This window comes from Lutra lutra, chromosome 16 (genome assembly GCF_902655055.1).
Source record: "Lutra lutra chromosome 16, mLutLut1.2, whole genome shotgun sequence".
Classification (NCBI taxonomy): domain Eukaryota; kingdom Metazoa; phylum Chordata; class Mammalia; order Carnivora; family Mustelidae; genus Lutra; species Lutra lutra.
Window position 1 is genome coordinate 58,414,868 of NC_062293.1, and position 23,604 is coordinate 58,438,471.

At 50.7% G+C, this 23,604-nt stretch overlaps 1 protein-coding gene, 4 non-coding genes and 1 pseudogene across 8 annotated transcripts; 4 read left to right on the top strand and 2 right to left on the bottom strand.

The window, feature by feature from the left end:
- Positions 1 to 2,741: 2,741 nt before the first annotated feature.
- Positions 2,742 to 2,813, top strand: TRNAP-CGG (transfer RNA proline (anticodon CGG)). The gene has a single exon. It is a non-coding gene; the product is annotated as a tRNA-Pro (tRNA).
- A 495-nt stretch (positions 2,814 to 3,308) lies between these two features.
- Positions 3,309 to 3,380, top strand: TRNAD-GUC (transfer RNA aspartic acid (anticodon GUC)). The gene has a single exon. It is a non-coding gene; the product is annotated as a tRNA-Asp (tRNA).
- Positions 3,381 to 3,844: 464 nt separating this feature from the next.
- On the bottom strand, positions 3,845 to 3,916 carry TRNAG-UCC (transfer RNA glycine (anticodon UCC)). The gene has a single exon. It is a non-coding gene; the product is annotated as a tRNA-Gly (tRNA).
- Positions 3,917 to 4,472: 556 nt separating this feature from the next.
- TRNAW-CCA (transfer RNA tryptophan (anticodon CCA)) lies at positions 4,473 to 4,544 on the top strand. The gene has a single exon. It is a non-coding gene; the product is annotated as a tRNA-Trp (tRNA).
- Positions 4,545 to 9,979: 5,435 nt separating this feature from the next.
- On the bottom strand, positions 9,980 to 11,923 carry LOC125087422 (elongation factor 1-alpha 1-like; annotated as a pseudogene).
- Positions 11,924 to 13,270: 1,347 nt separating this feature from the next.
- On the top strand, positions 13,271 to 19,130 carry AURKB (aurora kinase B). Of its 4 annotated transcripts, none has more exons than XM_047707726.1 (9): positions 13,271 to 13,356; positions 13,677 to 13,748; positions 15,939 to 16,041; positions 16,155 to 16,209; positions 16,453 to 16,644; positions 16,941 to 17,079; positions 17,193 to 17,341; positions 18,510 to 18,684; positions 18,816 to 19,130. In XM_047707726.1, exons 2-9 carry the CDS (start codon positions 13,701 to 13,703, stop codon positions 18,987 to 18,989), a joined length of 1,035 nt encoding a protein of 344 aa, XP_047563682.1. In that variant the 5' UTR covers positions 13,271 to 13,356; positions 13,677 to 13,700; the 3' UTR covers positions 18,990 to 19,130. The 4 variants fall into 4 exon arrangements, with proteins under 4 accessions (XP_047563682.1, XP_047563681.1, XP_047563683.1 ...); XM_047707725.1 differs by having other exon boundaries at positions 13,298 to 13,356; positions 13,655 to 13,748; XM_047707727.1 differs by lacking the exon at positions 13,271 to 13,356 and having other exon boundaries at positions 13,676 to 13,748; positions 15,877 to 16,041.
- Positions 19,131 to 23,604: the final 4,474 nt, after the last annotated feature.

A 23,604-nucleotide genomic window follows, 5' to 3' on the forward strand; every position in this document is an offset into this window, starting at 1 on the left:
ATTTGTTTTATTGGAAAGAATTTGGGAGGGGCACAGTTCCTTCCTGTAGTTACCTTCATCGGCCTCTGTTAGCTGGCAGTCAGGGTTAGGAGGGGGCGGCTAAACCGTGCCACCCGGTTTCCTCCAAGAGCCTGCTGAAGGGCCCGGCTGCAAATGTGGACAGGGCAGGAGCAGGAGAGAGCTCCTTCCCAGTGGGGTCTCCGGAAAGTGGGGTGTGGAAAGGAGCACTGAAACCCGGCTAGCCAGTGTGCAGGGAAGGCTGTGGAGGGAGGAGGCAAGAAGTAGGACCTACAGGCCCTCGGCAGGGCCTAAACCTTCCTGGAAGACTGGCAGAAAGATCTAGATACGATCCTTTGGCGGGGCGACCATCCTAAGATGTCTGAGTGCAAATGCTGTCTTGAAGGAGCTGCTGTCTCAGAACAGCAGGTCAAGGTGCCCACCACGGAGCCCAGGTTTGCGCGGCACCCTGGGCTGCCTGCTGCACAGAAAGGCCCCTTTTCTCCAAGAGCTCGTGGGAAGGAAGAGGAAATCACAACCCAGTGCTCAAAGGGCAGGAACAGGGCATCGTGACAACAGGGAGAGAAGGGGTATCTCATGGGGCCTGAGAGTAGAGAGTAGTCCAGGGAGACTCTCTGGAGGAGGTGAGCTAAGTCTCAGAGGCCACGTGGAAATTTGCCCTGTGTTCTACTGAACAACTCTTACTGTGTCCAGGCCGTTCCTTGATCTAGATCCCGGGAACACAGCAGGGACCAATAAACAAGGAAACTGTCCTAAGAATTAAATTATATAATATGCTAGATCAATGCTACATGAGACAGTAGCACAAGGGATCAGACCCTGAGTGTGTGCGTGCGTGTGCATGTGTGTGTAGAGACAGGGTATGGTTCCAGAAACGTCAAAGGGGCCGTTGTGGAAGAGATGGAAAAGAGGGGTTGAATTCAAGGCATGTTTAAGATTCAAAAACAAAACAAAAAACCAAGAGGTTAGCATGTGGAGTCTGAAAAAGAGGGAGAAATTCAGGACGATGCCCCGGTTCGACTTTAGGGAAGGGCTGGGGGCAAGGGGTGCCACCAACTCAAATTCCCCAAGAATATTTTTTTCACTCTTTCCCACTGACTCTTTTTCAAACAACTGGGACTACCCAAAGTTATAACTTACAACTCAATCTTGCCATAACTCCCATTGAAATGTAAAACACGCGAAACTTAAACAGCGATCGGTTTATATCTTCGTTCTTGGATCCTGAAAGTGGGGTCCCTGCGTGGGGATGCAGGTATGGAATGCATTTTTCTAGGGAAAAGGGCCTCCACTTTCATCGTGTTCTGTAAGGGACATAGGGCTCCACCTCTGTGCGGATTAGGTGACTGACCCCAGGTTAAGAGAGTGGTCCCTAGACACTTGGGGGAAAAGCTGGGACCGAAGAGTAGGAAACAGAAATTGCAAAAGGGTAAGAGGAAGGGAGATGCCAGAAGACCAGCCCTGAACTCTTCGGTCTGCTGAAGAAAAGGACAGGACAGGATGATGGGCTGCTCTCTATTGCCTTCCCCTACTGTCTGGCCGGGGACACCTGGGAAAGAAAGCAAAGGGATGCACCCTTCATTGAAGTCTCCCCACCAAAGTATCTGTGGGCTGGGTATTAGGAAGGGCCGCACCCCACAAATCACCTCACTGGGAGGTGGAATAAAATGATTCAGCCCAAAGATGCTATGGGGTGGTGGTGGGGGGTGGTTAGACCCTGCTGGGAGAACTCCCTGGAGCAGGCTCTGGGCAGAGGGAAGGGACAAAGGTGGAGGGCAGCTGACTCCACCATGTCCGGATCCACCAGGATCCGGGCAGTCCCAGAGTGAGAGCCTGGTGAATTTATTAAGACCTTAGAGACTCACTCAGCCTAGGAACCTCCGGTGGCCTGGTCTTAGGTCACACTCATGCGGACCTTTGCCTCGGAGCCCCTTACCTTCTGGGGGTCTTAGGCGGCAGGGAGGAGGGTCTCCTTCCCACCCATCCTAGGAGTTAATGGAGAGTGGAGGGTGCACCGGATGGTGGGAGTAACCTGACCCTACAGACTGGAAGTCCTGCAACCAATGCTAGTAGGGATGGTGGGCGTCAGGGACAAGGACGGTCCTGGTCGCCAGACCTGCCACCTCGCCCCAATCACTCAGGTTGGAAATCCTGTCCCCTACCCCCGCTCCGCTCAAATACTCTTCCTGGGGGGCAGGGGGGGGTCCTCTTGGCCCCGGGAATTAGTCCCTTGCCTGGGTACTGAACCTGCTCGTCGCTCCAGGAGGATAGACAGGTGCAGGTGTTCACCTAGGAATCTCAGGGCTCATTCATTGTCCCCAACCAGGCAACTCCACCGCCTATCTTCAAAGCTGTGCGCCAGAGCACTGGGTGCGAGGACGGCGAGCGCCAGCGGGAAGAGGCGGGACCCCAGGTTACGCACTGACCCCGAGACGGTGACCACAAGGAGCGGGAACCCGGGGGCTCAGGGTCGTCCTGGAGGGCTGCACGGGATGGGGACCAGGCCAAGACCACTCCCTCCTACTTCCCCGACGTTATTTCCTGGGAGGAGTCGGAGCTCGCGGGCGGGAGCGGAGATTCCCACACGCGGCTCAGGAGTCTCGGGCGTCGGGGCGGGTGGTCCACGCGCGCGCGGCAGGTCGGCTCCGCCGCCAGCCGTGGCCCTAGGACCGCAGCCGGCCTGGTACGACCTCTAAAGGCGTCCGCAAGCGCATCCTCACGTCGGCTCGTTGGTCTAGGGGTATGATTCTCGCTTCGGGTGCGAGAGGTCCCGGGTTCAAATCCCGGACGAGCCCGGCATCAGTTTTGGCGGAGACCCCAGCGCCCAGAGGGGAGGATGGACCGAACGGCCGGCGCGGCACGCAGACCTCCCTACGAACCCCGCACGGCGGGCCGGGGGCCTGGAGCCGGTTCGGTGCGCTGGGAGGTCTTTTGTTCCGAGTGCAGAGCCCGGTGGCCGGAGGGAGCTCACGACGCGCCGCCGGGCCCGGGGAGCCGGAGAGGAGGGCGCGGAAGCATGCGGACGTGGGGCTGGCGCCTCGCGTTCCCGCCCCGCTTCTTCGCGCGCCGTGCGTGTCCCCAGCAGGCCAGCTGGGGTTGCGGATGACCGCGAGCGGAACGCGGCGGGACTTGTCACAGGCCGGTCTCCGCGTCTCCGGGTTGCTCAGGGCCGGTCTAGGGCGTGCGCGGGTCTACGGCGGGCCCTTCCCGGGCTCGGAGGAGTGAAAGCCCAGACGGAGCGCGGCCAGGTAACCAGATGCTCGAGCTGGAGAGCATCTTCTTAAGCTTCTTCCTCGTTAGTATAGTGGTGAGTATCCCCGCCTGTCACGCGGGAGACCGGGGTTCGATTCCCCGACGGGGAGTAGTCTGGTGCTTTTTTGCTGTTTTCTATCATCCTGCTCACAGCAAGGTACCCGGGCCTGGACGTGGGATGGACAGGTCCCTTAGAAACAAAGAGGCAAGGGAAGGGGGACGTAAAGGGTAGTTGGTCCTGAATCTCGGGCTCACCGAGTTTGTGTTTCGCCTTGGGCACCTTGCGTGGTAATTGCGCGGCTGAATGAGCCCTTTGTCCCCTCGGGTCAAGGAATGTGCTGACGAGACGCGTCCGTGGGCGAGGACCGAGGCGCACAACCCGAGGGATCGCACGGAGCCAGCGCCGCACTCCCTCCGAGACCCGGACGCGCGCTTGCGGGCTCGGCTGGGCGGGCAGGCCTCGGTGCTGACTGTGCTTCGCCAACGGGGGTCCCCCCAGAGGGGCGATCTCGGAACAAGGGAAAAGATTTTTAAAAATAATAATAAATCAAAAATAAACGAAAATGAAAGGCTATGCGTTGGCCGGGAATCGAACCCGGGTCAACTGCTTGGAAGGCAGCTATGCTCACCACTATACCACCAACGCCCGCTGAAAGCGTCAGTTCCCGACGCTGTATTTCAATACGTGCGAGGCCGCGGGGCCGGCGGAACGCGACTTCCGGGGAGCTGTGGGTGGGCATGGATGACGCGAGCCCCCTCACCCCGCGAGAGACTGCGCTTAACCGCGCGCAGCCGACACAGGGAAAAGCGAGGTTCAGGTGACCTAAATGAAGGGGCTTTCTGGGTCACTGGCAGAGCCGGAGATACATCAAAGCTTTGTCGGGGTGGGGGGAAGGGGGCGGCAGTCAGGACGGCAGCGACACCGCGATGGCTTCGTTATCCCTTACAAATAAGTCCCGAACACACCAGTCGCTTCTCTGCTGAGCGAGCTCCGTGTGTCCCAGAGCTAAAGAGCTGACCTTCGCGCCAAGTGTGCCGAAGCACAGTTTCACCCACGGAGGGAGGGTCGTTCCCAGATGTCCACGTGCGACTCCGAGAGCTACTCCGGCGACCCTTAGGGGAAGGTCCGGAGGGCTTAGCTCCGCCCCTTGTCGCTGACGATAGCTCTGTTCACGAGATCCGGTCAGCCGCGGACTCGGGAAGGCCTCGTGGCGCAACGGTAGCGCGTCTGACTCCAGATCAGAAGGTTGCGTGTTCAAATCACGTCGGGGTCACGAAAGCTTGCCATTTTCGATACTGGGATCGGCATTGATACTTTTCGGGCAAAAGGGAGTAAAAGTCCTCATCTCTATAATAGGAAAAAAAGAAACCTCAGTGCCCCTGTATTTTTTTTCCCCCAAAGTGTATGAATTTTCTCCTAAAATACAAATTCAGGAATGTCTCCCCCCCCTCATTTAGAAGAATTTCTTTTGCATCTTGACTGTTTCGGTCAAATCAACCAACAGTGACACCTTTAATCTCATGGATATTTTAGGTATCGTAGGGCAAATCGTTCACTAACGGCTCTGAGTTCTTGCTCAGAACATGTCTCTGGAGCAATAAAGATTCTTTATTGGAAGGGAAGTAGCAAGAATTGATCATTATTATACGTAGCAATTAATTAATTAAATGCAAATGTTCTCCAGACTTCTCAAATGTCATTAGAAGCCTGGAGCCAAGTGCATTTTTGCTGCTTCCGGCCTATTGGGTAGGGGGGCGGGGGCAACAAAGAAATACAGGCCGGCCACTCCGAAGGCCCTGTCCACCCAAGCGTGAGATTTCTTCCTGGACATCTCTTTCCTAACAGTACCTCTGTTCGAGGGCACCCGGCCTGGGCTGCAGAAGAGCTGTCCGGCTTTCTGTTAGAGCGGTCACTGTGTCACGTGTGCCTAGACCAAGGCAGACAATCCGCTCTCCCTTGCACAGGCTGTGCGTTCCCCAATTGGGAATTGCTGATGACTGAGGGAGGTGACAGCTGCCCAGGAGCTCTGACCACCTGACTTGGAAGGCCTGTGATGGGGACAGCAGGCAGCCCAGCTTCCCCATTACCGCCCACCCTAAGCAGAGCACCTTTTAGGAGACACTCTGTCAAATAACTAAATAAATAAATAAAATCTTTTAAAAATAATAATTAATTGATTAATTAATTAAAGTGTGACAAAGGAAGCTAAACGATGTGGAGGAGAGAATTAGAAGCTCTGATTATGTCAAAGAGGAATTTAAAAAAGAAGACAATAGAAAATAGTACAGAAACTGTGTACATAGACTTAGTTCTTAAAATTTTACCCTGGAGCTTCACCTGTAGCCTTTTATTTCACCAAAAGAAAAAAAATAGGGCAAAGTTTATTAAGAGTTAATTAATTGAATAGTAGTTACGCAAGTGCTTTTAAAAAGTATTCTTGATATTTGAAATATTTCATCACTTTTTGTGGTAAGATACACTTAAGGTACAATTTACCATTTTAACCATTTTAATGTGCACAATGCAGGGTACTCCCACAGTTGTGCACCAGTCACCATGATTTGATTCCAGAACATTCTCATAGCTCTGAAAACCTCGTAGCCAGCCACTGGCAGTCACTCCCCACCTCAACCCCAATCCTTGGGAATATTGGCCAGGCTCCCTGCCCCCACCCCACCCCCACAACCAGATCCTCCTGACTCTACTCCTCATTCCTGAAACAGGCTCACTGGTGGATGATGAGAATTCTTGTCCTGAAACTTCTTTGGGGGATATCCCATTATCAGAAATTAAAGGGACTAACATCTGTGCCTCCCGAACATTATACTATCCTGACCATCCTGCCCTGACCTTTGGGGCAGAATCCAATTCTAACCCTTCCTAGTCTTGGCAAAATTCAGCCCTAGCAAGAACAGTGGCAATTCCCCCCTTCATGGCACCTCAAGAATCACTGGGGTTAACAACAGAGATTTTGTTCACGAACTTCAACAGGCAGCTGATGGTTGCCTAGCAGATAAACAGATAGCTTTTGTTTTGTTTTGTTTATGAATAATGCAAATCCCAATCGCATGCTGGCCCATCAAATATTCCTGAAAGGCCAAATAGCTTCGGGCATAATGGGCAAGTGGGAATTTAAGGACTATGGGGGCAGGGACAGAGTATTGGATCTATCAGGGTACGTCCTACCCATGCACTGTGTCCCCTGACAGATTCCAGAAAAATAGCCCTTCGCTAGGTCATGAAGAATAAAGTACTGGGCAGGTGATGGAATTTTTACAAAGCTTTTCATTAGCTGGTCTCTCCATGCCAAGTATGTTGATGAAGGCGAGGCAGTTGTCATGGGCTCCCTGACCTTGGGAAGCAGGGTTAGGCTGACCCTAAGACATTTTACCAGTGTCCTTGGCAGTAGTCATGGGACGCATTTTTGGCTAGCGAGAAATCTCTTGGGTCCTTCTGGAAAGGCTTCTGCTCATCCTGATAAAGGGGGCAGAGACCGTTGGCGCCCATCTGGGAGTCCTAAGGGACATGTCAAGAGAATCACAGGAAGGCCAGTCCACATCTCCAACAAAACAACCACCTACCTGCTGACTTCTTGCTAAGAGAAAACAGATCCCTGTTGTTTGTGCCACTGCTGACTATGTTTTCTGTAACTTTCAGCCAAAAGCATTACGCAGCACTGGAGAAACCCATAAGGACTTCTTTGATTTACATTTGGCTGAATCATATGAAAATGGTGTTTTTGTAGATCAAGGGATTAGCTCTTAGTGGTTTCACATCTTTCACTCACATTCTATAGCCAAGAACCCTCTAGGTCCGTAGGTGTGTGTAACTTAGTACGCTTTTGACGGTGAATAACGAAACTCTCGAGTCAATGCGATAGGGAAGAGACCTACAGGTCCCTATAAGGAAAGGGCAAAATGGGCATTGAGAGCGTGAACGACACCATCAAGGTCTTGGGTTCTTCCCAGACCTTCTACAAAGCTAGCTTCCTTCTCAGGCTTCTGGAGCACCACCAGCAGCAGCAAGGTGGGCTTTGTGGAGAAAAGGAGTTTCTGCCCAGCATTCAGGAAAAGAATCATAAAGTTCCCATTCACTGGGTCGCTTGGGTCACAAGCTGATCCCTGAACCAATGACCAAGACCCGGGAATAAAAGGTGTTGACTCGTGTGGATCAATCAGCATCTGATCCTGGACCTGCACAGGGGTCAGCTTCCCTCTCAGACCCAGAAACTTCTAGGTGCCTTCTGGAAGTGGGAATGACCTGAAGAATGGACACTAGCTAGACAACCACACGGTCCACTACGACAGGTCTCCATCAAATTAGGGATTGGGAGTTGGCAGAAACAGAAACGGAGGGACTACAATGGAAACTGACTACCCAGAAGTGGGGGACGGGGCAGGGGGTTCCCTAAAGCCAACTTAAGGTGTTGAAGAAAGAGGAAGGGTGCTGGACACGTCATACTTACAAATACCCACTACTTGTTCCATAGGAGGCCCCCAGATGTACTTATTAACCCAATTATGACATCTGTGTTTGGAAAGAACAGAGAAGAAGGGAGTGTGGCGAGAAGGAGAAGAGTTAGGGTCCGTCCAAACAATGCAGCCACCATCGGGAGACCTGCATAGAAAGGTCCGCTGGTGGAAAATTCCTGCTACAGATGTGAGGGCAAGACTTTAAAGAATAAAATAGTAATAACTCAAAAATAAACCCATGCAGACAATGGAACAGAATAAAGAGGCCGGAAATATGGAGATCCAAGTATCTACTATCACAATATATCAGGAGTAGTTTGCTGTTTTTAAAGATTTTATATGTTTATTTGAAAGAGAATGAGAATGAGCAGAGGAGGGGGCAGATATCTTTTTGAATCTTGTTTTCCTTTCCTTTGGATAATTGCTCAGAAGTGAAATTGCTGGGTCCTATGGTAGTTCTGCCTTTAAGTTTTGTTTTTTGGGGTTTTTTTTGTTTGTTTTTTGTTTTTTGTCTTTAAGCTTTTGATGACCCTCCATACTGCTTTCCATGGTGGCCACACCAGTTTGCATTCCCACCAGTGCACGAGGGCTCCCTTCTCTCTACTTCTTTTTTTTTTTTTTTAATTTTTTAAAATTTCTTTTCAGTGTTCCAGAATTCGTTGTTTATGCACCACACCCAGTGCTCCATGCAGTACGTGCCCTCCAAAATACCCACCACCAGGCTCACCCAACCTCCCACTCCCCCAAAACCCTCAGTTTGTTTCTCAGAGTCCACAGTCTCTCATAGTTCGTCTCCCCCTCCAATTTCCCCCAACTCTCTTCTCCTCTCCATCTCCCCATGTCCTCTGTGTTATTCCTTATGCTCCCCAAATAAGTGAGACCATATGATAATTGACTCTCTCTGCTTGACTTACTTCACTCAGCATAATCTCCTCCAGTCCCATCCATGTTGATACAAAAGTTGGGTATTCATCCTTTCTGATGGAGGCATCATACTCCAAAACTGAATCAGGAAGAAAGAGACAACCCAAATAGACCGATATCTAGTAACGAGATTGAAGCAGTGATCAAACACCTCCCCAAAAACACGAGCCCAGGACCTGACGGATTCCCTGGGGAATTCTACCAAACATTAAAAGAAGAATCAATACTGATTTTCCTGAAGCTGTTTCAAAAAATTGAAGCAGAAGGAAAACTTCCAGACTCTTTCTATGAAGCCAGCATTACCCTGATCCCCAAACCAGGCAAAGACCCCACTGAAAAGGAGAGTTTCAGACCCATATCCCTGATGAGTATGGATGCCAAGATTCTCAACGAGATCCTAATTAATACAATCCAACAGTACATTAAAAAGATTATCCACCGTCAAGCAGAGAGAGTCAATTATCATATGGTTTCACTTATTTGTGGAGCATAACAAATAGCATGGAGGACAAGGGGAGATGGAGAGGAGAAGGGAGTTGAGGGAAATTGGAAGGGGAGGTGAACCATGAGAGACTATGGACTCTGAAAAACGATCTGAGAATTTTGAAGGGGTGGGGGGTGGGAGGTTGGGGGCACTAGGTGGAGGGTATTGTAGAGGGCACGGATTGCATGGAGCACTGGGTGTGGTGCAAAAATAATGAACACTGTTATGCTGAAAAAAATAAAAAAAAATTAAAAAAAAAAAAAAAAAAAAAAAAAAGATTATCCACCATGACCATGTGGGATATATCCATGGGATGCAGGGGTGGTTCAACATTTGCAAATCAATCAGTGTGATAGAACAAATCAGTAAGAGAGGAGAGAAAAACCACATGGTCCTCTCAATTGATGCAGAAAAAGCATTTGACAAGATTCGGCATCCGTTCCTAATTAAAACACTTCAAAGTACAGGGATAGAGGGAACATTCCTCAACTTCGTAAAATCTATCTATGAGAAACACACAGCAAATATCAACCTCAGTGGGAGAAAAGCTGACACCCGTCTCTCTACTTCTTGATCCAAACTTGGTTTTTCTTTCTTTCTTTTTTCCCCCCGAAATTGGTTTTTCTTGTCTTTTTGATGACAACCATTCTAACAGGTGTGAGGCTGAATCTCATTGTGGTTTTGATTTGCATTTCCCTGATGATTAATGATGTTCTGGAAGCATCTTTCATGTACTTGTTGGTCATCTGTAGGTCTTCTCTGGAAAAATGTCTATTCCAATCTTCAGCCCATTTTTTTAAAGATTTTATTTATTTATTTATTTATTTATTTTTCTCATTAAACTTTTGTTTTAATGGGTCTCAAAATTCTGTGACAGATTTTTGGTCAAGTTGTTTCCATTAAAAAGTACTGATTTTAAACACTAATAACTTAAAACTGCCACACACACGAAAAAACGAATGGTCCACAAAACATTCTCTTTTCCTTCTGAAGGTTTTACGAGGCACTGTTATCATTAACCAGTCTTTTACTATTAAACTTAAATGGCCAACTGACACAAACAGTTCTGAGACCATTCTTCCACCACTGATTAAGAGTGGGGTGGCAGGTTTTGGGAATAATATTCATTTAGCCTTCTGAGCTTTCTGGGCAGACTTGGTGACCTTGCCATCTCCAGCTGCCTTCTTGTCCAGTACTTTGATGACACCCACAGCAACCGTCTGTCTCATGTCACGAACAGCAAAACGGCCCAGAGGAGGATAGTCAGAGAAGCTCTCAACACACATGGGCTTGCCAGGAACCATATCAATAATGGCAGTATCACCAGATTTCAAGAACTTGGGACCATCTTCCAGCTTTTTTCCAGAACGACGATCTATCTTCTCCTTCAGCTCAGCAAACTTGCAAGCAATGTGAGCTGTGTGACAATCTAGCACAGGTGCATATCCAGCACTAATTTGGCCTGGATGGTTCAGGATAATCACCTGAGCTTTGAAGCCAGCTGCTTCCATTTGTGAGTCATTTTTGCTGTCACCAGCCACATTGCCATGACGAACATCTTTGACAGATACGTTCTGACATTGAAGCCCACATTGTCCCCGGGAATAGCCTCACTCAAAGCTTCATGGTGCATTTCGACAGACTTGACTTCAGTTGTAACATTGACTGGAGCGAAGGTGACCACCATGCCAGGCTTAAGAACACCAGTCTCCACTCGGCCCACAGGGACAGTACCAATACCACCAATTTTGTAAACGTCCTGGAGAGGCAGACGCAAGGGCTTATCAGTTGGGCGAGTTGGTGGCAGAATGCAATCCAGAGCTTCAAGCAGTGTGGTTCCACTGGCATTCCCATCTTTACGGGTGACTTTCCATCCCTTGAACCAAGGCATGTTAGCACTTGGCTCCAGCATGTTGTCACCATTCCAACCAGAAATTGGCACAAATGCTACTGTGTCGGGGTTGTAGCCAATTTTCTTAATGTAGGTGCTGACATCCTTAATGATTTCCTCGTATCTCTTCTGGCTGTAGGGTGGCTCAGTGGAATCCATTTTGTTAACACCAACAATTAGTTGTTTTACACCCAGTGTGTAAGCCAGAAGGGCATGCTCACAGGTCTGCCCGTTCTTGGAGATACCGGCTTCAAATTCACCAACACCAGCAGCAACAATCAGGACAGAACAGTCAGCCTGAGATGTACCTGTAATCATGTTTTTTTTTGTTTTGTTTTTTGGGTTTTTTTAAGATTTTATTTATTTATTTGACAGAGATCACAGGCAGGCAGAGAGGCAGGCAGAGAGAGGAAGGGAAGCAGGCTCCCTGCTGAGCAGAGAGCCCGATGTGGGGTTCGATCCCAGGACCCTGAGATCATGACCTGAGCCGAAGGCAGAGGCTTTAACCCGCTGAGCCACCCAGGCGCCCCTGTAATCATGTTTTTTATAAAGTCTCTGTGCCCAGGAGCATCAGTGATGGTCACATAATACTTGCTGGTCTCGAATTTCCACAGGGAGTTATCAATGGTGATACCATGTTCACGTTCAGCTTTCAGTTTCTCCAACACCCAGGCATACTTGAAGGAGCCTTGTCCCATCTCAGCAGCTTCCTTCTTGAATTTTTCGATAGTTCTTTTGTCGATCCCACCACATTTGTAGATCAGATGACCAATAGTGGTAGACTTGCCCAAAGCTACGTGTCCGATGACAACAATGTTGATATGAGTCTTTTCCTTCCCCATTCTGGTTTAGGTTGAGTGGTGGTTTTCACGACACCTGTGTTCTGGCGGCAAACCCGTTGCGAAAAAGCTATTTATTTATTTTTTTCTTTGACAGACAGAGATCACGTGTAGGCAGAGAGGCAAGCTGCCTGGGGGGGGACAGGCTCCCTGCTGAGCAGAGAGCCCCATGCTGGGCGGGATCCTAGGATGCTGGGATCATGACCTGTGCTGAAGGGAGAGGCTTAACCCACTGAGCCACCTGGGCACCCTCCATTTTTAAATCAGATTGTTTGGTTTTTATGCCATTAAGTCATATGAGTTCATTAGCTATTTTGGATATTACCCCTTATCAGGTACATGATCTGCAAATATTTTCTCCCATTCACTAGATTGCCTTTTCGTTTTGTTGATAGTTTTCTTGGCCGTGTAGAAGCTTTTAGTTGGATGTAGCCCCACTTGTTTATTTTTGGTCTGGCTTTTGCTTTTGGTGTCAAATTAAAAAAAAAAAAAAAGAAAGAAAGAAAGAAAGAAAGAAAAAGAAAAGAAAATTGCGACGACCTATGTCAAGGATTCTACAGCCTGAGTGTTTTTCTAGGAGTTTTATGGTTTCAGGTCTTACATCCAAGTCTTTAACCCATTTTGAGTTAATTCTTGTGTGTAGTGTGAGAGAGTGGCCCAGTTTCACTCTTCTGCAGGTGGATGTGCAGTTTTCCTAGCACCGTTTTTGAAGGGACCACCCTCTTCCCACCCTTTCCCATTACGTATTCTTGGCTCGTCTTCCAGAAGCTGACTGACCACGTGTGTGCATCTATCTCTGGGCTCTGGGCTCGGCTCCACTGGTCCACGGGGCCGTTTTCAAGTCCATCCCGGATGTTTCAATGACTGCACCTTTGTGATGTAGTCCGAGCCCAGAAGAACCGGAAAGCATAAACCTGTGGCTCTGTTCTTTCTCAAGATCGCTCTGGCTCTTTGCGTCCTTTGGCGGTTCCAGATGCATTCGGTAATTTTTCCCTATTTCTGTGGAAATCGCCGTTGGAATTTTGGTGGAGATTGCGTGGAATCTGGGGCTTGCTCCGGGTAAAGGGCGGCCTTGAAATTCCGCGGGGAACTAGTGGTTTGTGTAACAAACGGTGCTGCCACAAAGAGCTCCCCGCCCGTCGAGAACAAACCCCTGGTTCCTACACACAGAAGGAGACATTCGGGTTGGATGGAAATTTGCAATTAGTGAAGGAAGAAGACGTGAGAACTACGGGCTCGGGGATGCCGCGGCTTTCCGGCCCGAACCTCCGGTGGGCGGTGTCTGGCATTCCGCCTCCCGCATTGGGTCCCACGGCCTATGTCACAGGGAGCCCAGCCAATGAGGACCGCGCACGGACAGCGCACTCAGCCAATGGGGCCAGGGCGGGAGATTTGAAAGGGCCTCAGAGGGGGCCCGGCCCGGCAGGTTCAGTCGTTTGCCCGCGGCCCGGGGGTGGCTGTGCCACGGGCGCCAGGTGAGCTGGCGGCCTTTCGCGGGTCTTGCGCTGGGAGAGGGCAGGTGATCAGGCAGGTCGGGGGTCCGTTGGGCGGCCCGCGCGCACCCGCCGGGCTCCTGGGAGCTCAAGGGTAGAGGGAGGGTCCTGAGAGGGGGGTGCGCAGGAGCAGGGCGGGGCGGCAAGACCAGCGCCGGGCGAGCGGGGAAGAGCCTGCGAGTTGGGCAGCCCCCTTTCCCCAGCCCCCGAGCCGCGCTTCCGCCCCGATCGGTTTGACCCCTCCCTCTCTCGCTCCCTCTTTCCTTCCTGCTTCTGACAGCCCGTCTCCCTTGTCTGCCCAGCTCTCCTCCCCCTTCCTTCCGAGGATGGCCCAGAAGGAGAACGCCTACCCCTGGCCCTACGGCCGGCAGACGGTAAGGACTTGCCCACCTCCCCTCCGCCCGCCCGCAGGGAGAGTTCCTGCCTGGGGACTTGAGGTCGTGCGGAGGACGACCCTCCGAGTCCTCCCCGCTTTGCTCCAAGGAGTGGGTCCCAAGACTTTGCTGGCGGAACCCGGTCTGGGCATTTGCAACTACACCCAGTCGGGTGCCGCCAGCTTGAATCTGATCACCCTACGAGGAGCTCTGCAAGGTTGAGCCTACTTGTTGCCTACACACATGGTATCTGGGACTGAGCAGGCGGGTTTGCCCTGGGGGCCATGACCCCCAGTAGGCTAGACAGGAAGTAGAGAGAGACTCTGAACGGGTTTTTTTTTTTTATAAGTTTAAAAGATTCAGGATATATTAAATTAATAATTTGGAATCTGTTTTAGCGACTGGTGTGAGATCAGAATCTAAATAGATTTGTTTTCCAGTTGTCCTAAGACCTTTTACTGGACAGTCTGCTTTCTGATTTGAAATGCCACCTTTATTACATAAAATGCCCACCTCTGTGTGGATGTGTTTCTGGACTCTTATTTGTCCCACTTGCTTACTTGTAAATTCTGTACTGATATCACTGCTTGGGAATGGGTTTTTAGGGCATGAGGCTTTCTTTAGGCTAAGAAGAATGAAGGAGCTCTCATAGGCTTTGCTCCCTTTGGTGGGGCTTGGGTATCCTGAAGAGTCCAGCTGTCCCCTTGTCCACCAGCTCCCGCCCTCATGCAGCACTTAGCGAGGCTGGCAAGAACAGTCTGGAAGAGAAACTACGGTCACTTATTCAACACAACTTCGAAAGGTTGTGTATATTACTCTGAAACGCTGCAAGAGAGAAATAGTGCAGGGCCATCAGAGTAGCCCTTGGTGTCTCCAAAGCCGGTGGTTGCAAAGGGGTGAACACTGGAATTTGTTGCAACCTTCGAGACCTCCAGGGCCTTATCTAAACCTTAATATACTGAGGGTTGTTTTTTTTTTCTAATTTTTTTTTAATTAAAAAAAATCTTTGAAGATTTTATTTTTAAGTAATCTCTACACTCAACACAGGGCTCAAACTCACAGCCCTGAGATCAAGAGTTGCATGTTCTATGGACTGAGCCAACCAGGTGCCTCTAGACTGAATTTTAGGGGGCTGTGAGAATGTTTCTGCTAGAATTGTGGGGGGGGGTTGTTGTTGTTGTTGAAGATTTTATTTATTTGACAGAGAGAGAGCGCAAGAGAGGGAGAAGCAGGCCTCCCCCTGAGCAGGAAGTCCGATGGGGGTGGTGGGGCTCGATTCCAAAACTCAGGGATCATTACCTGAGCCAAGGGCAGGCTTAACAACTGAGCCACCCAGGCGCCCCTTGTTGTTTTTTTTTTTAACCTGACCCTCTACTCCCCACCGGGGTGGGGTAGGTCAGGGGGAATGAATGTGGGGTTGCAGATGGTACCGTAGAAGTTAGAGGGTTTCATGCATGAAAATGTGGTGCGGCCAGGGCCAAGGAGGTGAAATGTTCAATGTTGGGGTGAGTCCTCTGCTCCTTATCTTGGGCCAAACTAGGTTGCTTATGAAGAACCCATTTTATTTTATTTTATTTTTAAAGATTTTATTTATTTATTTGACAGACAGAGATCACAAGTAGGCAGAGAGGCAGGCAAAGAGAGAGAGGTGGAGGCAGGCTCCCTGCAGAGCAGAGAGCCCGATGTGGGGCTCGATCCCAGGACCCTGGGATCATGACCTGAGCTGAAGGCAGAGGTTCAACCCCCTGAGCCACCCAGGTGCCCCTGAAGAACCCATTTTAATACGGAGCAAAGAGCGGGGCCTTGGGCTGAGTAACAAAACCATGGTCTCGGGGCGCCTGGGTGGCTCAGTGGGTTAAGCCGCTGCCTTCGGCTCAGGTCATGATCCCAGGTCCTGGGTTCGAGCCCCACATGGGGCTCTCTGCTCAGCAGGGAGCCTGCTTCCTCCTCTCTCTCTGCCTGCCTCTCTGCCTACTTGTGATTGCTCTCTGTCAAATAAATAAATAAAAATCTTTAAAAAAAAAAAAAAAAACAAACCATGGTCTCAGTGTTCCTCCTGGAACAGGGGGTGGCTGGCTGGCTGGCCGGCTGGGTGGGCTGACAGTGAGTACTGAAATGCTGCTTCTAGCACATTCCAACCCGCTCCCCGGGACAAAGCCTCCCTCAGAGGTTCCCACTGCTCCTTCTCAGACTCAGGCTGGCCTGAACACCCTGCCCCAGCGAGCCCTCCGGAAGGACCCTGCCACACCGTCTGCACTTGTCCTCATGAGCCGCTCCAACACCCAGCCCACAGGTAATGCAGACGCGGTGGGGGGGGACTGAGCTGAGCGGACTAGGGTCTATGGGGAGGGCGCCAGGAGGAAAACGTCAAGGAGGGGGCCCTCAATTCCCCTGTTGTTTCCTTAGCTGCCCCTGGCCAGAAGGTGGTGGAGAACAGCAGTGGGACCCCCAGCTTCCCAACGTGAGTACCCAAGCTTTGTAGTGGCAGTTAGAGCAGGGGGGAGAGCAAACACGGAGGACAGCAGGGAGGTGGCCACTCGGCTGGAGCAGGGATGTAGGCAAGAAAGCCTGATCCGTCCTCACTTTCCTTGGGAAAGGAGGGGCAGGGCTGCGGGCCTGCAGGGCTGAGGGGGAGGGGGGCACGCAACCCCCATGGATGACCCACCAGCTGGTGCTCGCCTGCCTTCCCCCCACCTCTCATCAGGCGCTCCTTCACCATCGACGACTTTGAGATCGGGCGTCCTCTGGGCAAAGGCAAGTTTGGAAATGTGTACTTGGCTCGAGAGAAGAAAAGCCATTTCATCGTGGCTCTCAAGGTCCTCTTCAAGTCTCAGATAGAAAAGGAGGGCGTGGAGCACCAGCTGCGCAGGGAGATCGAAATCCAGGCCCATCTGCAGTATGAGCCCTGCCCTCTGCTGACCTCAACCCCTCTGCTCCTCCCCGGGCTCCTCTTTTACCTGCTGCCCTGTCCAGACTGCCTCATAGTGGTTCCTTAGCCCTAGGAGCTCCCAGCCCTTGCCAGAGCCCTGAATCCAGAGCCCTGGTGAATCCAGGATCACCCCCTGTCATCACTGCCAGCCCCCCATCCTTGGCCTGGTCCAAATACGACCCCACTTTACCCCACCTGGCACTGTCATCTTTCCCAGTCCCTTAGGCCAGGATGCAACCTGAGTCCTGCCCTATCTCCTCCAGGCATCCCAACATCCTTCGTCTCTACAACTATTTCTACGACCGGCGAAGGATCTACTTGATTCTGGAGTATGCCCCCCGCGGGGAGCTCTACAAGGAGCTGCAGAAGAGCCGCACCTTCGACGAGCAGCGCACAGCCACGGTCCGGGCATGTGGGCGCTGGGGGGCACTGGCAGGGGACCCAAGGCCGGGGGTCGGCGCCGCTTGGTGCTGGAGGCCCAGGCTTGTCTGACCTCCTGTTGTTGGCGCTCCCAGATCATGGAGGAGCTGGCCGATGCGCTGATGTACTGCCACGGGAAGAAGGTGATTCACAGAGACATAAAGCCGGAGAACCTGCTCCTGGGGCTCCAGGGAGAGCTCAAGATCGCAGACTTCGGCTGGTCCGTGCACGCCCCGTCCCTGAGGTATGGTGGGCTTGGGCGTGAATGACAGGCGCGCTCAGGGTAGCACCACTCCTGATCTTGGTCCGCAGAGATGTGTGGGTTTGTCCTCATGTGCATATAGACACAGCAATCTGTTGACAAAGATAGGAGATCTCTTATTCTGTTGCCCAGATTTCCTGGGACCCACTCACCGCGTCACCGAGAATACTCCCACCTCGCTTGTAGGGCTTCATAGTATTATAGATGGACATTTAACCTGGTCCATTTCTTTTTTTTTTTTAAGATTTTATTTATTTATTTATTTATTTATTTATTTTTTAAAGATTTTATTTATTTATTTGACAGAGAGAGATCACAAGCAGATGGAGAGGCAGGCAGAGAGAGAGAGAGAGGGAAGCAGGATCTCCGCCGAGCAGAGAACCCGATGCGGGACTCGATCCCAGGACCCTGAGATCATGACCTGAGCCGAAGGCAGCGGCTTAACCCACTGAGCCACCCAGGCGCCCCAAGATTTTATTTATTTATTTGAGAGTGAGCGAGAGAGCACAAGCAGGTGGGGGGGACAGAGGCAGCAGGAGATGCAGACTCCCCACTGAGCAGGGAGCCCAGTACAGGGCTCGATCCCAGGACCCCGGGATCATGACCTGCACCGAAGGCAGACGCCCAGCCTGATGCATTTCAGCCAGACCAGCCCAATGGGCTTTTGAGACAGCCCTAGTTTAACCATTCCCAGTAATTCTAAGATGAGCATTGCCCTTATTTTTTTTTTTTTTTAAGATTTTATTCATTCATTCATGAGAGGCAGAGAGAAAGGAAGAGGGAGAAGCAGGGCCCCTGGGGAGCAGGGAGCCGGTCGCAGGATCCAATCCCAACACCATGGGATCATGACCCGAGCTGAAGGCAGACGCTCAGCCAACTGAGCCACCCAGGCACCCCTGAGCGTTGCCCTTAGATCTGATTATTTTAAGATCTATCCCTCCTGGCGGAAATCCTGGGGTGGTGTGGGATTCCACCCCGGGACTGTGGGTTCTGTCTTTACCCTACCCCTGCCCCAAAGGGCCCTGTCAGAGCCCGGTTGACACAGTCCCCTGGAGCATCCTGGGGTTACTCAGCTGCCTGGGGGGCAGCCGGGAAAAGAGAGGTGGTTTTTCACCTGGGATCGCTGCCCTCCCCCCGCCACCCCACCCAGGAGGAAGACGATGTGCGGGACGTTGGACTACCTGCCCCCAGAAATGATCGAGGGCCGCACGCACAACGAGAAGGTGGATCTCTGGTGCATCGGGGTCCTCTGCTACGAGCTGCTGGTGGGAAACCCGCCCTTCGAGAGTGCTTCCCACAATGAGACCTATCGACGCATCGTCAAGGTGGGAGGGCGGCCCCTGGGTGCAGAGGCCAGGGGCTGGCAGGTGCTGGGCGTCCTGGAATTCTCCAGATGGAATGGGGGGTGGTCAAGGGTAACACTAAGGGGCCCCTTGTCCTTCCTCGACTTCCGCAGGTGGACCTGAAGTTCCCCGCCTCCGTGCCCTCGGGAGCCCAGGACCTCATCTCCAAGCTTCTCAGGCACAACCCCTCTGAACGGCTGCCCCTGGCCCAGGTCTCTGCACACCCTTGGGTCCGGGCCCACTCCCGGAGGGTGCTGCCTCCCTCTGCCCTCCAGGCTGTCCCCTGACTTGCTGCTCTCGTTGATTTAGTTGTGTCTGTTTGTGTGCCTGTATACGTGGAGTCGGAAGGAGGGGCACCTGGCCTGTTCCTTTACCTGTCTTCTGCCCACTGTGTATTTAATAAAGGCTGAAGCTTTTTGTACTGATGAGTTTAGATGGTTTACATTCAGGTGGAGACTGCTGGGGGCAGGGGGTTCCCCTGGAGGGAGAGGATAGTGAGAATTGAACCTGTACCACACCCCCTTCCGTGCCCACCCTCCTTCAGCTCCCAGCTCCCCCCACCTGTCCCCCCTTGTTTCTTCCCCTGCTCGGGCGGCTGGGGTCTCTGCTCCCCTCAGCTGCACCTCTAGTCTTTCCTTCTGGTTCCGCCTCTGCCAGCCTAGGAGCAACTGAACAGGGCCTTCCCCCAGAAGGTATTTCTGTATTACTGCTCTGCTGAGGGACACAGAGAGGTTGCGGAGCCCACTGACAGTCACACAGCCAGTAAGTGGGGAGAGCCCAGTTTTTTAAAGTCTGTATTCCTTAACGCTGTGCTAGGGTGGTCCTATCAATACTTTCAGGCGGCACACACATTTATTTTATGGCATATGGATCCCAGAACTGGAACAAGATTTGCAGTTTTTACCGTTCCTGTGTAGTCCAGGGAAAAAGGGTTCCTTACCAGATTAAGAAAGGGTTTGGTTTTTAGGTGCCCTCACTAGATGTCAATTTACTTCAAAGGCTTTCTCTTCATCTATTGGTTATTTGCTCTTTGAATCAATGTGAGGTATGGGAATATATTTTCTTTTTTAGACTTCATGCAGTTTTTTCTTTAAAGCTTTTATTTTTTTAAAGATTTTATTTATTTATTTGACAGACAGAGATCACAAGTAGGCAGAGAGGCAGGCAGAGAGAGAGGAGGAAGCAGGCTCCTGGTGGAGCAGAGAGCCCTATGTGGGGCTCCATCCCAGGACTCTGGGATCATGACCTGAGCTGAAGGCAGAGGCTTTAACCCACTGAGCCACCCAGGCGCCCCTTGTTATTTTTTTTTTTTTTTAAGATTTTATTTATTTATTTGACAGAGAGAAATCACAAGTAGGCAGAGAGGCAGACAGAGAGAGAGGAGGAAGCAGGCTCCCTGCTGAGCAGAAAGCCCGATGCGGGGCTCGAACCCAGGACCTGGGATCATGACCTGAGCTGAAGGCAGCGGCTTAACCCACTGACCCACCCAGGCGGCCCAGAGGGGGAAGCAGGCTCCCCGTTGAGGAGAGAGCCTGATGCGGGGCTCGATCCCAGGACCCTGACATCATAACCTGAGCCGAAGGCAGAGGCTTTAACCCACTGAGCCACCCAGGCGCCCCTTGTTATTTTGTTTTTAATAAATGTTCTTATTTTTCTTTGATCTTCATTACTGATGTGCCACCGCCATTCCTAGAGCTGCCGTAACAAATTACCGATAATAACAAATAACAAAATACTAAGGTGATTTAAAACAGAAAATTGGTCCAAAATCAGATGGGCCACAGTGCCCCACCCCCATCAGGGGCTCTGGGAGCATTGTGGGGGTGGGGATGGGAAATCCTCCCTTCTTCCAGCTTTGGGTGGCTCCAGGCATTTCTGGGTATGAGGCTGCCCTACTCCCATCTCTGCTTTGGCTTCATGCTGTTCCCCTTTTCTCTCTCTGCTTCCTCTGTGACTTAGTCATTTGACTTAGGACCCACCCAGATAATCCAGGATGATCTTGTCTCAAGATCTGCAGACTCTTCTCCAGATGGGGTAAAAAGACTTACCCATGGGGTAAAACGAATGATGTTGTAAGAATTTTTTTTTTTTAAACCCTGGTTTTCTCTCCCTTTTCTTCTCTGCCAACCCCCTCCTTCCTTCAGCCAATGAAATCCACGAGGTCCCAGCCCCACCCCACCCCCTTACTCACAAACTCCACTGCTCTCATGCTGATTCAGGCCACCAGCCTCCTAAGTGTTCTCCCTGCTTCTATTCCTGGCCCATCCTCTACTCCGAACTCATTCTGTGGCAAGGTCCTCTCCCGCTTTTCAACCCTGGTACACTAAAGAATCATGAAGAAAATAGAACTCTCAGACTAAAATTCCAACTTAAACGGCCAAGGTTGAGACCCAGGCATCTATCTGAGTCTAGAGATTATGCCCCTCTCTACCTGGAGCTCAGCTGCTCTAACCCCTTCCATCACTAAAGCATGAACTCCTTGCTGTTCCTTGAACACTGGCAAATTTGTTTCTACCTCTGGGCCTTTGCACTTGCTCTTCCCTCTGTCTAGATTGGCACCTGCAGCCTCCTTTCTGTCATGGGAAAAATCAGGGGTTCTGCGTTATGACCTTTGGTCAGTAACCTGTGCTTGACCCCACAGGAGACGTTTCTGAGAGGCATTATCTCCTTGCTCATGAAAATTCCATGTATTCTAGCAAGAGCCACCCCCTTAATTAAATAATGTGAGGGTATGTCATTATTCCATATCCCACAGAAACCCTACATTCCACCCCACATCCTCCCGAAAGCCTGTCCGCATTTCTGTGGGTGTTGTGGGCACTGGCAAGATGCAAGAGGGGGTCTGCTCCCCTCATTGTGGCCTGCGGAGAATAGAGCTTTAGCTTCTGTCTGGCACTCTTGAGTTCTAGTCTTTTCTCCACTGTTCATTAGCCATGTGACCTTGGCCAGATGGCTTAATCTTTATGAGCCCTTGAAGATGGAAATAATCCTATCTTGCCTCTAACATAGGCTGTTCTTGGGACGCCTGGGTGGCTCAGTGGGTTAGGACCTCTGCCTTTGGCTCCAGTCATGTCCTAGGATCGAGCCCTACATCGGGCTTTCTGCTCTGCGGGGAGCCTGCTTCCTCCTCCTCTCTCTCTCTCTCTGCCTGCCTCTCTGCCTACTTGTGATCTCTGTCTGTCAAATAAATAAATAAAATCTTAAAAAAAATTGTCTGTTTTCAAATGCAGTAATGTGCATGGTATAAATAGCATTAAAAAGTCAGGGGTGCCTGGGTGGCTCAGTGGGTTAAGCCGCTGCCTTCAGCTCAGGTCATGATCCCAGGTCCTGGGTTCAAGCCCCACATCAGGCTTTCTGCTCAGCGGGGAGCCTGCTTCCTCCTCTCTCTCTGCTTGCCTCTCTGCTTACTTGTGATTTCTCTCTGTCAAATAAATAAATAAAATCTTTAAAAAAAAAAAAATCTACTCTCAGGCACCTGTGTGGCTCAGCTGGTTAAGCGTCTGCCTTTGGCTCAGGTCTTGATGCCGGGGTCCTGGGATCAAACCCCTCATCAGGCTCCCTGATACTTGGTGGGAGTCTCTCCTTCTGCTCCTACTCTTACTCTTTCTCTCGAATAAATAAAAAAAAACTTTTTAATGTGATCAAAATTATTATTTTTTTTAAAAGATTATTTATTTATTTATTTGACAGAGAGAGAGCACAAGCAGGCAGAGAGAGAGGAGGAAGCAGGCTCCCTGCTGAGCAGAGAGCCCAATGCGGGGCTCGATCCCAGGACCCTGAGATCATGACCTGAGCCGAAGGCAGCGGCTTAACCCACTGAGCCACCCAGGCGCCCCTCAAAATTGTTTTTTTAACGTAAGGGATGAAATCATTGTGTCTTTTGTGTTTGTTTGTTTTTAATTTTTGTTTTGGTCCAAATCGCTGGTCTCTTATACTTGCACCATTTATATAAATTGATCCCAAATGCCACCCTTTTCTTCATATATCAAATTTCCATATACAGGCATTGGGTAATTTGCAACAAAAAATATGTGTGTTCAGGGAGTAGTGGGGGAAAACATGGGCTTTTCAAAACACATTTGTCTAGGCACACCTGGCTGACTCGGTTGGACTGGCGACTGACTCCTGATTTCAGCTCAGATCATGATCTCAGGTTTGGGAGATCGAGGCCCACGATAGGTTCTGTGCTGGGCATGACTGAGGTTCTCTCTCTCCCTCTACCCCCCCTCCCCAGCCCCCTGCTCGCACTCTCTCTCTCTCAAAAAAAAAAAATTAAAAATAATATAAATAAAAAAATAAAATAATGTGTCTAAATAAATAAATATAAAAAGACATTTGTCCCTGATTGCAGCAAAAGTCATCTCTATTTCCCTACTATTGGGTAATACGAGTCTCCTTGACCCAAATCTGCTTCTAAAGTTCTAAAAAGGGTATTCCAAAGCCTCATGAACAGAGCGTGCATATGCATGGAAACATGAGTCATGCATCAGAGAACCCCAGTGACCTGCGGCCACTGACAGGGATAGGCAAACGGGAGTAAGGAGCCCTTCCTGAGGTGGGCTCCCAGTTCCAGCAGCCTAGAGAGCAAGACATAGCAAACTATCTGGGGGGTAAATCATGAAGTTTCTGCCAAAAACAACCAGAGACCGTTTAGATGCATGAACATAAACTGTATTCCAGTAAAACTTATGGATACTGAAATCTGAATTTTGTATAATTATATGAAATTTCATATCCTTCCTTTTTCAACCATTTAAACCTGTAAAAACCATTCTCAGCTCACAAGCCATTAAAAAAGGGGTAGGGAGGGGCGCCTGGGTGGCTCAGTGGGTTAAGCCGCTGCCTTCGGCTCAGGTCATGATCCCAGGTCCTGGGTTCGAGCCCCACATCGGGCTTTCTGCT